The sequence below is a fragment of the Mytilus trossulus genome, chromosome 6 (genome assembly GCF_036588685.1).
Source record: "Mytilus trossulus isolate FHL-02 chromosome 6, PNRI_Mtr1.1.1.hap1, whole genome shotgun sequence".
Classification (NCBI taxonomy): domain Eukaryota; kingdom Metazoa; phylum Mollusca; class Bivalvia; order Mytilida; family Mytilidae; genus Mytilus; species Mytilus trossulus.
The window spans coordinates 8,021,374-8,038,829 of NC_086378.1; the positions used below are offsets into that span (position 1 = coordinate 8,021,374).

General features: G+C 32.0%; 1 protein-coding gene across 1 annotated transcript in view; it reads left to right on the forward strand.

Annotated features, from left to right (window-relative positions):
* Positions 1-12,544, forward strand: part of LOC134720706 (pre-mRNA-splicing factor ATP-dependent RNA helicase PRP16-like) — an 81,375-nt gene extending 68,831 nt beyond the window's left edge. Inside the window, exons 21-26 of the mRNA XM_063583156.1 lie at positions 63-117; positions 1,568-1,702; positions 3,158-3,283; positions 9,921-10,016; positions 10,832-10,953; positions 12,097-12,544. Coding sequence (XP_063439226.1) covers positions 63-117; positions 1,568-1,702; positions 3,158-3,283; positions 9,921-10,016; positions 10,832-10,953; positions 12,097-12,169 — 607 coding nt within the window. The 3' untranslated portion in view covers positions 12,170-12,544. The remainder of the gene's footprint in view (positions 1-62; positions 118-1,567; positions 1,703-3,157; positions 3,284-9,920; positions 10,017-10,831; positions 10,954-12,096) is intronic.
* The last annotated feature ends 4,912 nt before the right edge of the window (positions 12,545-17,456 follow it).

The following is a 17,456-nucleotide window of genomic DNA, read 5'->3' on the forward strand; positions in this document are numbered from 1 at the left end:
GGCTTACAGATGTTGGTAATATTTATATCCTTTTAATCCTGTTTTTATTTTTCCATTTATAGATACTCAGCCACTTGGAGTAATGAACATTTTATACATATCAAAGCTATGAGGAAGGTATGTCATAAAACATAAAAAATCTTCTATTCCAACAATGAAATATACATGATACCATCAATGTATAAGACAGTCCAGGTTCTGAGTATTTTAGGTTCAAAATGTGACAGCCAAGGCAAAATGTCAACTTGTACAATGTGAACTATGTTTATGAACATTCAGTGTGAGTCAAAGCTCCATGTTGAAGGATGTACTTTGTAAAAATCAATGGTTACAGCTAATTTCGTAATGGTTGGAGAGTAAAACTTTGGCTGGCATTATAATTAAAATTTACATCTGTACACAATATAGATAGGCATAGTTAAACCTGTATATATTATATTTAAATTTGTCGTCATCCCAAATACATTTGTACAATATACTAACAAAGCAAACAGCTTGAACCAAAGCCCTGCTCTGCATGCCTTATGAAATTAGTTCTAAAATGTTTTTATGTCATTTTCAATTTATTATGCCTTGAATAGGGACCAGTCAATTTTGTCCAGTTTAGAACCAGCTTTCAATTTTCAAGGGGAAGTAACTTGTTTACAGTCTGTTATATCCAATCAATTAAGTAATTGGCTAATAGACTATTATTTTGAAACTTTCGATGAATGGTGATTTTAAAATTCTTTTAAATCTTTTGTAAGTGGAACATATCCAGTGAATTAAATATGGGTAGCTCATACGAGTTACTGGTGTACCATTGTAATGAGATGTGTTGAATACTTAGACATTGTATATATCAAGATCTTTTGTAATCATTCATTATATATTAATGTTAAACAATCATCCATTTTAAAGCCACATGGTAAAACATGAAACTTTTGGAGAAAGAGAGGGGATCTATATACTAAGGTTGGCGTTATACTTTCCATTTAAATTCTATTGAAATTTAATTTGTCTTTTTTCTGAAAATATCTGAAATGTCTTCTTCTCAAAGTGCATAGAGAGATGTTGAATGTTTACAGGATTAATGAACAAAAAGCCTTCTAAAGCTAATATAAAAAAGAAGATGTGGTATGATTGCCAATGAGACAACTATCCACAAAAGACCAAAATGACACAAACATGAACGACTATGGGTCACCGTACGGCCTTCAACAATGAGCAAAGCCCATACCGCATTGTCAGCTATAAAAGGCCCCTATAAGACAATGTAAAACAATTCAAACGAGAAAACTATCGGCCTTATTTATGTAAAAAAATGAACGAAAAACAAATATGTAACACATAAACAAACGACAACCACTGAATTACAGGCTCCTGAGTAAGTATATCAGATATTGTCTTCTCTGCTCTATTTGCCAGAAGCATGATTCAGGCTCCTAGGAGTATCTAGCTTTGTATTTATACACTTTCCTCCACAAAACCTGAAAAAATGAAATATAGATACAAACGTCAACATTGCAAATATGAATTCAAATATGCAAAGTGTCATATATATACATTTGTATATTGTTTTATGTAGGTTAGAGAGGTGAGACAACAATTAAAAGAAATAATGGATGCACAAAAAATGCCTCTTATATCATGTGGTAATGAATGGGACGTGGTCAGAAAAACTATTTGTTCTGCTTACTTCCATCAAGCAGCTCGTCTGAAGGTCAGTATTATATCATTATAGCATATTTTTGTTTAGAAAAGAGTTATACACCTTGTGAACCATTCTTCCGCTTCTTTCGTAATTCCCTCCTGTTTAGGAGCACTAGGTTGAGACCTATAAATTATTACAGTATCTGTACATAAAAACACAATAAATCCTCTGTAAAATTTGAATGAACAGTATCCTCCACCTTAATAACCAGTGTATGTACAACAAGTCGTGAATTTATATATAAGCATTAATATAGGGACTTTAGAAGTAATGTAATGTTAAAATTTCAAGAGACAGAAATAAATTTTATGTTCGTACGGCTTGGGAATCAAACCATTTATGTCATTAAAAAAAATATTGATTTTATTTTTGACCTTGTGCGAGTTGTGATTTAGATTTATTACTTTATTAATGGGAAATGGGAGGTAAGTCACAATTTTAAAATTTACCCTTTGATATAATTGAGCAAAAATGGATGTTGAAAAATATAAAAATGTGATGTTTAAATGTTGTAAGTAGCTTTTCACTATTAGAAAGGATATATATTTTCCACGAGAAAATAAATATGATTTTTGAATCAAAACATTGTTTGTTTTTTTAAAATTGATATATATTGAAAGTGCATTTGTTATAATTGTATCTAAAACATTTCATATCCTATCAAAAAAAGGTATTACTATTGTATAAAACTTTTCAGATAATTTTCAGAAAGTTTTTTTTTATATCTCTGAGATATTTCATGGTTCTGTTAACTTCAAATTTAGCAGTTTAGAAAAGTATGTATTTTTTATTGGCGGAGGAAGCTGGAGTGCCAGAAGAAAACCACTGATCTTCAATAGGAAAACTGACAATCCTAGTCAATTAAGATTGGAGTTGAGTGCAACTACACGAGTGGGGTTCGAACTGACCACCTCAGTGTTGACAGGCTAGTGAATACTGTAGTATAACTACTTAGACCACTGGACCACAGAGGCCCTGTTATAAATAGGTGGAATACAAAGTCTAATCACGAATATAATGGTCCATTTATGTGGGCTATTTTGTCTGAAGTAAAACTATTAAGATACGGCCAAAAATTTGTCAAAATCAGGGTTTCAATGACCACAGTGCACAATTATGACATCATTACAAGTTTAATGCAGTTGAGATTGTTGAATTTGAATCAGTATGATTATAAGACCAATTTTATTATCAAATGTGAATGAAAATAAGTAAAATAATATCTCATAAAATGTTAGGGCTGGTATTTATCATTTGTTACCTGCTGCTTTGGAGCATGAACATTATTTCAGTAGTTTTAGAATTTTATAATTTTAAACTGGTGGTTTCAAGAAAAACAAACATGATCATTGATGGAAGTTTTAAATGACCTTGACTGGCTATACAGCCCTCACAGGGTCTGTTTGGTGTAAGACAAATGGCGATTTACACATTTATTTAAAAAGTTTACCATTTTCATTACAGGGTATTGGAGAATATGTCCATGTAAGAACAGGCATGCCCTGTCATCTTCATCCAACTAGTGCCTTGTTTGGTATGGGATTTAACCCAGATTATATAGTCTACCATGAATTAGTTATGACTGTCAAGGTATGTAAATACAGTCCCTTTTCACTCTAGCCTGCTTTTAAACATAGATGGGTATTTTTTTTCTGAGCAACCTTTCCAGGTGTGTTGCAAAATACTTTTTTGGTTTAGAAATATTTTACCAAGTACAATTATCATTTAATTTTCTACAAATTTATCTAATACTTAAAATTTACACATTAAACTATCAAATGTTGTTAAGTGTATAATTTCAGAAAAAAAATTCCATTATAATTAAGGGAAGATAATTATATGAAAAATCAACAATGTAAATGTTCTGTTCTTTTGTGAGTTTTTATGAAATTTGAGTTAAAGGTTTACATTAGTTGTAAAAAGTTTGAGTTCAAGAACTAGCTCTATATCTGTGTTGATCTTTTGTTTTTTGGAAGATATGCACTCTCGAATTAACCTAACCATATGGGAAATCAATATTGTAAGCAATACCACACCTACGGTACATATTTCATTTTAAAGTTTAATGCACTTAGGTTAAAGATTGACATCATGAATAATTTAGAAGAGGTTGAAAAGGTAATGTGTAAAGAAGTTAATGTATGCTATATGTTTTTATGGTTAAACCTTGGCTCAGTTTTGTGTGTCTAAAAACCATGTCAATTTCAACATATTTACGGTGTAGTATGACCTCTTGATATAGGTTACCCCTGAAGCAGTTAAAAAAACAAATTTTGAGTTATTCAAGGTCAAGTTCATCTTGCCAAATGATTACCAATGAGACAACTCTCCACAAGAGACCAAATGGCACAGAAATTTTAGGCCTAATTTATGTACCAAAAAAACAAAGAAAAACCAAATGCCGGTATGTTACACATCAACAAACGACAACCACTGAATTACAGGCTCCTGACTTGGGACAGGCACATACAAGAATGTAGGAGGGGTCAAACATGTGAGCAGGATCCCAACCCTCCCCTAACATGGGACAGTGGTGTAACAGTACAACACAAAAACAAATCAGTTGATAAAGGCTTAACTCATCAGATGGATACAAGTAGAAATACATATCACAAAAACGCAGAGTGGACGTGGCAGAGTACTTGTATATCCCAACAACAAAAAGTCACTAAGTACAGAGTACTACAGTTACTGACAGCTGGTTCAATATCAGTAACAAAAAATTATGCATCTAGGACTTAGACTACACATCCAACATCCAATGGATTGAGTGTAAAGACGTCATAAACAGTCAGAGAAAAACATGACCATGTGCAATGCCAAGATACAGGTATCGACAGACAAGCACACATATAACCTTACCAACAAAGCTGTAGATAAAATATAATTGCCTCCATTCTGATACAGTTGTAAACAGGTCATCATCATATTACTTTTAAAATTGTGTATCTGCTACGGAGGAATTGTATGAGGAATTTTCCAGAATTGGGAACTTAGTTTTTTTACAGTAAAATTTACAAACAGGTTTGTGCAGTACTTCCATTACACCATTCTACCAAGATCTGTTAAACTTCACGCAAAGATTGCTTATGTGTTGAAGTTGTGCAACTGCTTATATGAAATCCTAGAAAAAAGAAAAAAAAAAGAAATTTTCTGAACATGGAAAACTTATTCATTTTTCAGCAAAATTTACAGAACATGGATTAACATTTTTTACCAGTATTTTTATATTTTTATATAGATTAGACCGTTGGTTTTCTTGTTTGAATGGTTTTACACTACTAATTTTGGGGCCCTTTATAGCTTGTTGTTCAGTGTGAGCCAAGGCTTTGTGTTGAAGGCCGTACATTGACTTATAATTATTTTCTTTTTTTTAAATTGTTATTTGGATGGAGAGTTGTCTCATTGGCACTCACACCACATCTTCCTATATCTATCAACTCTTTAACAGTTCTCAACCCAGATCACTGAAACTTCACAAAAATATTACGGACGTTAACTACTACATTATTTGGTCTCCAGTTGAGAGTTTTCTTATTGGCAATCATACTATGTCTTATTTTTATTCGACCGCAAAATTTGAAAAATTTTCGTCGTATATTGCTATCACGTTGGCGTCTTCGTCTGCGTCGTCGGCGTCCGAATACTTTTAGTTTTCGCACTCTAACTTTAGTAAAAGTGAATAGAAATCTATGAAATTTTAACACAAGGTTTATGACCACAAAAGGAAGGTTGGTATTGATTTTGGGAGTTTTGGTCCCAACATTTTAGGAATTAGGGGCCAAAAAGGGCCCAAATAAGCATTATTCTTGGTTTTCGTACAATAACTTTAGTTTAAGTAAATAGAAAATAATGAAATTTAAACACAATGTTTATGACCACAAAAGGAAGGTTGGTATTGATTTTGGGAGTTAAGGTCCCAACAGTTTATGAATTAGGGGCCAAAAGGGACCCAAATAAGCATTTTTCTTGGTTTTTGCACCATAACGTTGGTATTAGTAAAAAGAAATCTATGAAATTTAAACACAAGGTTTATGACCATAAAAGGAAGGTTTGTATTGATTTGGGGAGTTTTGGTCCCAACAGTTTAGGAATAAGGGGCCCAAAGGGTCCAATATTAAACTTTGTTTGATTTCATCAAAATTGTATAATTTGGGTTCTTTGATATGCCGAATCTAACTGTGTATGTAGATTCTTAACTTTTGGTCCCGATTTCAAATTGGTCTACATTAAGGTCCAAAGGGTCCAAAATTAAACTTAGTTTGATTTTGACAATAAATGAATCGGTTGGGTTCTTTGATATGCTGAATCTAAAAATGTACTTAGATTCTTGATTATTGGCCCAGTTTTCAAGTTGGTCCAAATCGGGGTCCAAAATTAAACTTTGTTTGATTTCATCAAAAAATGAATAAATGGGGTTCTTTGATATGCCAAATCTAACTGTGTATGTAGATTCTTCATTTTTGGTCCTGTTTTCATATTGGTCTACATTAAAGTCCAAAGGGTCCAAAATTAAACTTAGTTTGATTTTAACAAAAATTGAAATTTTGGGGTTCTTTGATATGCTGAATCCAAACATGTACTTAGATTTTTGATTATTGGCCCAGTTTTCAAGTTGGTCCAAATCAGGATCTAAAATTATTATATTTTAAGTATTGTGCAATAGCAAGACATTTTCCATTGTATGTTATTGCACAATAGCAAGAAATCTTCAATTTCACAGTATTGTGCAATAGCAAGACTTTTCAATTGCACAGTATTGTGCAATGGGAAGAAATATCTAATTGCACAATATTGTAAAATATCGCATATTTTACTTTTAATTAGAGTTATCTTTCTTTGTCCAGCATAGTAAGCAAGAAATATCTAATTGCACAATATTGTGAAATAGCAAGATTTTTTTTTAATTGGAGTTATCTTTCTTTGTCCAGAATCAACTTAAATCTTTGTTATATATAATATACAATGTATATTCACTTTTTACTACCAACTGATAAATTAAAATAATCTTTACCATTCAGTGATAACAAGCAGTTTTTTTACATCTTAATATTTTATGATGTATTTAAATGAGTAGTTATTGTTGCAAACTCCATTAGAAATTTTAATTGAGATTTGTTTTGGAATAAGGGAAAGGGGGATGTGATTAAAAAAATTGGGTTCAATTTTTCTCATTTGAAATTTCATAAATAAAAAGAAAATTTCTTCAAACTTTTTTTTGAGAGGATTAATATTCAACAGCATAGTGAATTGCTCTAAGAGAAAACAAAAATTTTAAGTTCATTAGAACACATTCATTCTGTGTCAGAAACCTATGCTGTGTCAACTATTTAATCACAATCCAAATTTAGAGCTGAATCCAGCTTGAATGTTGTGTCCATACTTGCCCCAACCGTTCAGGGTTCAACCTCTGCGGTCGTATAAAGCTACGCCCTGCGGAGCATCTGGTTATATCTTGAATTTGTGATCATTTGATATATATTTTTATGCCCCATTTATGAGCATTGTGTTTTCTGGTCTGTTGTTCGTTTGTCCTTTCGTCCCTTTGTTAGTCTATCCTTCTCTCTGTCTGCTCCAGGTTAAAGTTCTTGGTCGAGGTAGTTTTTGATAAAGTTGGAAGTCCAATTAACTTTAAACTTATTACACATGTTCCCTATGATATGATATTTCTAATTGTAATGCCAACTAAGATTTTTGACCCCATTTTCATGGTCTAACTTCTACTGAACATAGAATATGATTGGGTATCTGTGTACTATGAACATATTTTTGTTTTATAAATGATTTCTCTTATCCCCGGACTTTTAAATTTTTTAATGTCTGGTATATATCTAAATATTTTGTATAAACCATTCTTCATCATTTTAAAAACATTCTGTGAAACAAGCTATTTGAGTCTTTGATCCCTGGTTCTTACATTTTCAATTTCCATATATTTATACTTAATTTTTAGTATAGACCATTCTCCATTGTTTAAGAAACTTTCTACACTACCTGTTTTTTTTGTCTTTCTATTTTCAGCTTCATGTTCACTTGATATTTTGATAGTATCAATTCATTAATTTTCTTTTTTAATTAATTAATCTAATGTGTTTGATTTTTAAGAAATTCGTTATGATTGCTTCTTTCGTGTAGACACTGCGATTGTTTTTAAGTTATGTAAATTTCATTAATTGAGAGTGATTTCATGTTGAAATCATTTCATTGGAAGAAAACACATTTATTTTGTTTAAAAAGTGTTTGTATACCAGAAGGAATATTAATTATTTCTCATCAATATTACATGAGAAGGGAAATTTTTCAACTATTATTTTTTTTTCTTCCTCAAATTTTTATTTCCCCTTTGTAGCACAACATTAAAAGATAAATCAACATTTTGTGTTTTGAGATTGAAAGATATGCACTCTGTACCATATCACTTCCGTGGAAAATAAATTAAAACATCAGAGACAGTCTGTATCAGACACTGAGAGGATATGATACTTGCTTGATTAAAATTGCAAACATTTTAATCTTAGATTATATTTTACACTTATTTGATGAGTTGAGAAGAATTCTTTATGTTAATTTAATCAGTTCTAGGATTTAAAAGCTATAAAAAATATTATTACATAAGATAAGTTCTAGAAAAAGGCTTATATGTTATTGTCTGATATCAAGCTTAAATCCCCAATATAAAATTCTTTTTATTTTATTTTAATTAGGGAAATTTTTGATTAGGCTTAAATATGAAGTAATACATTTTTTGGTTTGGTGATGAATCATTGGTTAAACGAGGTGAGCTGTATTTTATATAAAAGTACATACAACATTACAAATATTTTTAAAAAATGTTTTAGTTTTAATCAGTTACAACCAAATTCCACAAAATCATGCAAATGCACTGATAGGTAAGACATAAAATGCCTAGTTTTAGATTTTCTGAATGATCCCATTTATGATGAACAAAAAAGTTTGATTCCTCAAGGTTTGAATTCCATTGCAATAACAAATTTATTTACTATATAGGAAATGATCTTTTAAAAAATGAGCCCTTAAACATGTTGAAAATTGCAACTGGAAACCTTTTGATCTTTTACTAATAAAGACAGACTATGAATGTTTTAAAAATGGTAAAAAGTCTACATTGTAAGTGTTGTAATTTTTAAGGGAAATGCATGTGTAAACAAACTTATTTTAAACCCAAGTTTTGACTTTGAGAGGAAATGATTCAAGGATAAATTTAATTACAAAATGTTCCTTTCATGGAACTAACAGGAGGTTGCAGTTCTAAACAATGACTTTTAAGTTTTAAAAAAGCAAAGTGGTAAAATATCATATGTCTCATATGTCTCACCTTATTTACAAAACAAAATGCCACAAATAAAGGAATGATTGAAGTGTCTTCACCTTGCTCCCATTTTTCAAGGATCATTTATAATATTCAGTGTATAACATACCTGTAGTAAAAACTTGTATCTTAAAGACTTTCAACATTCAGTTCAATTATAATAAGTAAAGCAGGCAAGACGTTTCCGCTTTGGCACTCTTGTTTATCATGTATACATTGTCAAACACAATATTACCCATACACAATGCTTTATTTTTATTTCAGTGCAGGACATTTTGATATATAGTGCTATTCGTCTCCTATCTCTGATTTGTCATTGGTTGGTAGAGCTTTAACAAATTTTATATTCTATTTATAGGAGTATATGCAGTGTGTAACAGCCGTGGATGGTCATTGGTTGGTAGAGCTTTAACAAATTTTACATTCTATTTATAGGAGTATATGCAGTGTGTAACAGCCGTGGATGGTCATTGGTTGGTAGAGCTTTTACAAATTTTATATTCTATTTATAGGAGTATATGCAGTGTGTAACAGCCGTGGATGGTCATTGGTTGGTAGAGCTTTAACAAATTTTACATTCTATTTATAGGAGTATATGCAGTGTGTAACAGCCGTGGATGGTCATTGGTTGGTAGAGCTTTTACAAATTTTATATTCTATTTATAGGAGTATATGCAGTGTGTAACAGCCGTGGATGGTCATTGGTTGGTAGAGCTTTTACAAATTTTATATTCTATTTATAGGAGTATATGCAGTGTGTAACAGCCGTGGATGGTCATTGGTTGGTAGAGCTTTTACAAATTTTATATTCTATTTATAGGAGTATATGCAGTGTGTAACAGCCGTGGATGGTCATTGGTTGGTAGAGCTTTTACAAATTTTACATTCTATTTATAGGAGTATATGCAGTGTGTAACAGCCGTGGATGGTCATTGGTTGGCAGAGTTAGGTCCCATGTTTTACAGTATTAAAGATTCTAGTAAAACCAGACAGGTATATACCACAACATATAAAATCACTTAAAAATTGACCATTCTCATACTATCCTTCTGGTAGCTGTACTTAGTGGGTTTTTATTGTCGGTTTTAGGTTTCAGTACATATGTTTAAGAAATGCAAAACTAGTTTAACCTCCCACATTTTCTACCGGTACAAAGTCATGATATCTTGACCATCTCGTATTAAATTCTGTTTATAAAAGAAGAAATATAATCTAGAATGTTCCAGAGTGGCCATTGAAGAAAGAGTTAAATCACAAAAATACTGAACTCTTTGGAAAATAAAAATAAAAGAAAAGTCCATAATCAAATGGCAATTTAAAAAACTCAAACACATCAAAGAAATGGAAAACAACTGTCATATTCCTCAACTGGTACAGGCATCTTTTTATGTAAAAACCTGGTTTTATAGCTACCTAAACCTCTCACTTGTATTGAAGAACCTCAATCTTAGGCAGGTAAACTGACAACACTGGTCAATTAAGATTGAAATCAAGCACACCTGTCTTGTGTGAGGTTCTTACTCATAACCTCAGTGTTGACAGGCTATTGATACAATTCACCAAGACCACACGACAACCAAGACCCTTGGTATAGATTTCGTACAGGATTTTTGGGAATCTTTGACAAAACCTTGAAATGAAATATCCAAGAAAAAATCCTTTTTTTAATTCATTAAAATTGGTACCAAGAAAAATATGAATCAACATTTAAAAATATTAATGTAAGAGCAGCACCCTTATTTACTTAAGTGTGTTCTATATTCATTGTGAGAGCTGGTACATTTTACACTGATATCTGTGGTTTTTAGGAAAGAAAGAAACATGCTATAGATGAAATGAGTGCTATGGAGGATGAGATGAGACGAGCAGAAGACTTGATCAAAGTCAGGAAAGAACATCAAGAACAACAGGCCACAGCTTCAGTTAGAAAGTAAGTTTAAAATATTGGTTTCTGGATCTGTCTGTTCTGTGAAGTTCACCTTTACATGCTGACAATTAAAACTGTGATAGATTTGTAAGACCAGTAAAGATCAAATTACTGTAAATTCAGAAACTATTGCGATGTTTTTATTATTGCGAAAAATGCAACAGGGTTATAATCACAATAATTTGACATCGCATTTTAAAATTTTGTATATGGATTTAACAGGATTTTCTAAATATCGCAAAATTTAAAATTGCATTCTAGTCTAATGTGACAAAACTGCAATAATAAAAGTATGCAATAATAAAAGCATGCAATAATTTCTTAGTTTACAGTACAATTTTTCTTCTGTTATGTCTTGCTGCTTTTACTAAGTAGATAGATATAGATTAGAATTAAGAACTATTTGTTTGTAGAAAAAAAACTTGTATGTCGTTTTCAAAATTGTTTAAAGTACAGCTTAAAAACAATATGACTAAACATCCTGGATATATTAGGTTTATCAGGCTACAGAATCAGTTGACTTTACGATTGTTAATGACCTACCGTGATCAGTTATTTACATTTCATGTCATATCATGTGATCAATAACAAAATAAACACCTTCATAACATGATTTGAATGTAAGGATAGTGCATTTCAGTCATGGTCATTACTTTTTCCAATTCATGTTTTAGTAAATGTTTATACTGTGATATTTAAACCAGTAATAAACAGTTATTTAGTATGTAAACCTTTTTCAACTCCTCAGTGTGCAAAAAAAATAGCTTTAGCAATTATCATCTATCATTGTCTTTGTTTATTTACTTATTTCAATCTACAGAACACATCTGAACAAATATTTTTATAAAGTCATTCAGCAAACAAAAAAGGAATTGGAAAGAGTGACTCCATGTAAAATAGTGTAATCAGAAGAAATCAGTTAGAAAATCTCTTGATTCTTAATATCGATGAATATATGAATATTGAAGATATTCATTTGTCACAATTAGAAAATAATTTTAAAATTAAAAAAAAATATTTTCATAGCAGACGTGTTTATTTGAGATGATTAAGCTTTAGTGTGACAAATATATAATTTGAGTTTATATATGGATTAATTTTGAGAGGTATACCAAATAACATTTATATTTTTTTTCTCCTTTAAAGAACTACCATTGCCACACCAGGCAGGAATGAACCAGGAACACCTACACCAAGACGTGGCAAGTTTGGAATCTGAGTCGGGGTATAGATGGTGGAGGACCCAACGACAAGCACTGATTGACAGGCAAACTAACTAGTCTGTAGGGATATTTTGAAGGAGTATATACCATCGTCTCTCTGCTCCTCAGATTAGAAAAAAAATGTGACTAAAATGGAGATGTTTTTCACTTTTGAAAATCTGTGACAGCGCAACTATGGAACAGTATCTAGTGTAAATATGGTCAGATTTGATATTACAATTCTGTATTATAATACTTTATTGAAATGCAGGATCCAGTACTGAAAACATTCATATGAATAACAGTACTTGTAATGAATAATTGACTATTATTTGTTCATAGAAGTGATTTGTATAAAAATATGAACCAATTTTATGTTAATGAAATATATTCATGAAAGAGTTCTGACTTGTTTTATTTGATGTTTTTCCCTTTTTTTACGCAGTATTTCAATAGAGATGAGATTGCTCTTCTTGCTTAATTTATATCAGAGGCTGATTCAGGGGAGGGGGTTGTGGCATTAAAGGATTCCATTTTCAGAGGCGAATTTGTTGGGGAGGGGGGTCTTGCCCCCTTATGGAAACTTATATAGGATAAATAAATAGACTTTAACAAGTATCAATTCAAATGTTGGCTTGTCAGGTCCCTCTATCTTTTTGCCATGAGAGTCGTATGATCACCTGACAGCTTTGTATTTTAGTGCTAATCATCATTGTCTCCTTCAGAGTCTTTGCCAAACTTTTTTAAACTGAAACTTTTTGAAATAGCTTGACAAAATTCAACCAGAACTTACACAGAATATTCTACAGCTCATAAGATTGTACACCACCTTTTTTTCTCTCGATCTGATTGATTTTTGTGGTTTCCCAAAGAGTGCCAGATCCAGCAATTTTCAAAGGGGGTTCCCAACTCAGGATAAAGGGGGTCGAGGGGTAAATTCATTGATCGTCCCAAAAAAAACTGGGGTTTCCATCTCCTGGACCCCTCTCCCTCTGGATCCGTCACTGCCATACCAAAATATAGACTTTGCCATTTCAACTTATAAAATGTGGAGACAGTAGGCAATACTTGTTTATCAATTTAAAATTTGATTGTGAAGATTTTATCATCTTGCCTCTGCAAGCAAAATATAAATGTTAATCAGGTGGTGGCTTAAAGGTCTGAAGGTAGAAAAGCTGTATAATCCATATACTGTATACAGTTGCCTAATGATATTGTGTCTATTGGTGACCTTAGTCTTATTATTTGCTTCTTAATTACATAGATAATGTTTAAGGTAGAACTATAGGAATCATATAAAGCCATTAGTTGATTTTTTAGAACTGGAGATTTTAAGCTTGACACGCTGTATATACACCTGTCTATTTTAAAAAATGTTCATCTTTAGATTTTTATTTAGCATTGAGTTGTTCTTTCATTGACACACAACCCATATCTCTTTTTATATATATTAAATACAATATAATAACAGTGGTTCCTATGGTTAAAAATGTCCATCTGAGAGGCTTAATTTTTTTTCTAATTTAAACAGATTTATTTATAGTGGATTGGAAAACAAGTTTTGCAACTTATATTAATCCCTTTCCACTTTGAGGGTGCGAGTGCTGCCTTGTAGCGGCATTAGCCTACTCTGAGAGGCTTCAACTTTACAAAGAACATATTTTCTGGCAAATAAAAGCTCTCCCAAACATACCCATTTCTTCCAGTAAAATAAAAATATCCATTTGTATAACTATCATAACTTTGTTTTGTTTGATTTGTTTTCCTTCCTCCCATAATGTATGAATTAATTATTTGAATGACTATAATACCAAGCAAAGTAGTACACATAAAAACCAAATAAAAAGGTGATTACAGTTTCATTAAGAAATAACTCTTACACATTTTATTTCCATCATCATGCCATTTTTTTCAACTAACAATTTATAAATGTTTTCAGAAACATTCAACATGTTTTACATACTAATTAAAACCAACAATCCTACAGATTGGGGACAGCACCCATGTGGACAAAGTAAGTTCCAAAAGTGTTAATGGAGACAATATTAGATAGACTTGCTATCAATGTTATAGAAGTTTCTACAATGTCAGTAATTGGTTTGTATGTAGTATTTTGTTGATTTGTTTGTCTTTTTGTCAGTTTTGCTTTTTTTTTTTGCAATGATGCTGTCATTTTTTATTACTTGCATGATTTTTGAATGTCCCCTTGGTATAACAGCCAATTGGGCCAAATAAAAAAAGTATGTGTGTTAACTGTACCCCTATCTACCCCTTTTTTCCCATCCCTATCCTTAAGTTTTTCTTTGCCCTTTTTGATTAGGCACTACTGTGACAGTCACAATGCTGCTCCCAATTTTCTACCTAACTACCCTTTTTTTCAGCATGTGACAGTAAACACACATACTTTTTTGATTGGGCTTAATGAAATCAAATTATACAGTTAGTTAATGCACTTTTCCATATTTCTGAATTTGTTGTCCTAAAGTAAGTGCTCAAAATTCTTTGGTGACCTTTTACATTAGGGGTAATGTTATTGCTATTTATCTATACAATTTTAGTCGACAAAGTATGAGACAAAACATAGACTTTATATAACTTTCATATGTCTAGGACAGGTCATGACTTAAATAAAGGCAACAGTATTATGCCGCTGTTCAAACTCATAAATCCATGGACAAAAAATAAAATCGGGGTAACAAACTGAAACTGAGGGAAACACATTAAATATAAGAGGAGAACAACAACACAACATTAAGATGTATCACACACAGAAACAGACTAAGCATTGGACAAAATCCTATGAGAATAACAAATATAACATTAAAACCAAATACATGAATTTGGGATAGTTAGGTACCGTCACACGTCTTATAGTAATGTGAATGCACACTCAAAAATGAGAGAAAACAAACGACACAACGTTAAAACTTTCCTAGATGCATTAGTTTGTATGTACTCTAAAGTAGAATTTTGGTTTCTTTTTTTTTCATGAGCATGGTCTGTACTCGAGTGAAATTTCAAGTGAATATACGACTATTCGCTAAAAGGCTAAGATGAACCTTTAGCTTGGTGGCCCTTTCTGTAGGCCTGTGTTTTTTGAAATATTCAAAGTCAAATAATATCAAAACAGCAATAGTTCTGAATAATAGTTATAAAAGGTACCAGGATTACAATTAAATACGCCAGACACGCGTTTCGTCTACATTAGAATCATCAGTGACGCTCAGATCAAAATAGTTTTAAAGCCAAAAACAAGTACAAAGTTGAAGAGCATTGAGGACCCAAAATTACAAAAAGTTGTGCCAAACACGTCTAAGGTAATTTATTCCTGGGATAAAAAAATCCTTTGTTTTTGGAAAAATTCAATGTTTTGTAACGGGAAATTTATAAAAATGACCATATAATTGATATTCATGTCAACACCGAAGTGTTGACTACTGGGCTGGTGATACTTTCGGGGACGAAACGTCTACCAACAGGGGCATCGACCCAGTGGTTTAAATAGTTATCAAAGATACCAGGATTATAATTTAATACGCCAGGCGCGCGTGTCATCAACATCATGCCTGCGTCACACATTGGTGTATAGACTGGCCTGCACAAGACTTACAGAGAAAATGGACAAAATCCATATACGTTAGTTGTACGCCAGAGAAACGCTAGACTAACTATACAAATCCTTGGCCAGACATACGACAATATACGTTAATTGAATGCCCGATAAATACTCACTTAAAGCTCGCTGTTCACACGATACAGATATGATTGACAAGTTGAATACATCCAAAATCACCAGCGTATTTGTAGCGAACATGATTTTTTACCACGCCCGGCGTACGTCGGAGCTATACGCTGATGTGTGACGCCGGTATAAGACTAATTTCGGACTCTCAGATGAAAATAGTTTTGAAGCCAAACAAGTACAAAGTGTACTGAGCACTGATGACCTAAGATTCCGAAAAGTTGTGCGAAATACGTGCTAGGTAGTCTATTCCTTAGATACGAAAATCCTTAGTTTTTCGAAAAACTCAATGTTTTGTAACGAGAAATAAAAGAGACATACCATTTTGGTCATATACCATAGGAAGACTTGGTTCACAGCAATTACATTGTTTCATTGCCTTTAATGTAGAATATTGATTTTGTGGCTCCTCAAACAACGATTTGCATAGAAAATGCAAAGATTTTAAACCTGTATTTGTAATAACATTTGAAACATACGTTACTCCCCATTTGCTTGTTCATTTTGTGCTAGTCTTTACTGTGTACAAAAGACTTAAACATACTTTGACAATACAAAACTAGTGCGGAATCATAAACGTCGTGCTAATAGAAGAGGGACAAAAGATACCAGAGGGACAGTCAATTCATAAATCGAAAATAAACTGACAACCATGGCTAAAAACGAAAAAAACGAACAGACAAACAATAGCACACATGACACAACATAGAAAACTAAAGAATAAGCAACACGAACCCCAACCCTAAACTAGGTATAGATGGTGTACTTGAATATACAAATAATACGATGTGGTAAGAGTGACAATGAGACAACTCTCAATCCAGATCGCAATGTATATCTCAATCCAAGTCACAATGTATAAAAAGTTACCAGTTAACGTACAACCTTAAACACGGAGCATTGGCTTCAAAAATGAAAAATGTAAAACAATTCCAGCAGGGAAACCAACGGTCTTATCTATATAAAAAAAGAGAGAAAAGAAACACACATGAACCACACCAACAAACAATAGGCTCTTGTATGAGTTAGGACAGGTGCATACAAATGCAGAGGTATTTTGTTTACGATGTCACATGCGCAAACTTTCATCCCAACATGCAAACAGTAGTACAACATTACAACTAAAAAATCAATTTAGAGACATTTTAACTCAAACAAGTAATCATTCACTTAACTGACGAATAAGTTAAATCCATGACTATATACAAATACAATATTAAAATGTAGGTCCCTATATAACATATATAGTACAGGTACTAATAAAAAAAAAGTATAGCAATAGTGTTAAAATCCATATGTGTACTTTCTAGCACTACATGCAGTAATATACTAATGTCTATAAAGTACATAATTGTCAAGGGAAAAGGCTGTGGATTGTTTTTTAGATACAAAATATTCATATCTTTAGCTTTGAAACAACAAAAGGGCTCACCAATTTCAGGGTTGGTTCCAATACCATGTCAAATTCTAGCCTTGAAATAATACAAAAACTAGTTTTAATTTTATTAACTATCACATTGATCTTACACATAGCCACATAAAACAAACGGAATCGTCTTATT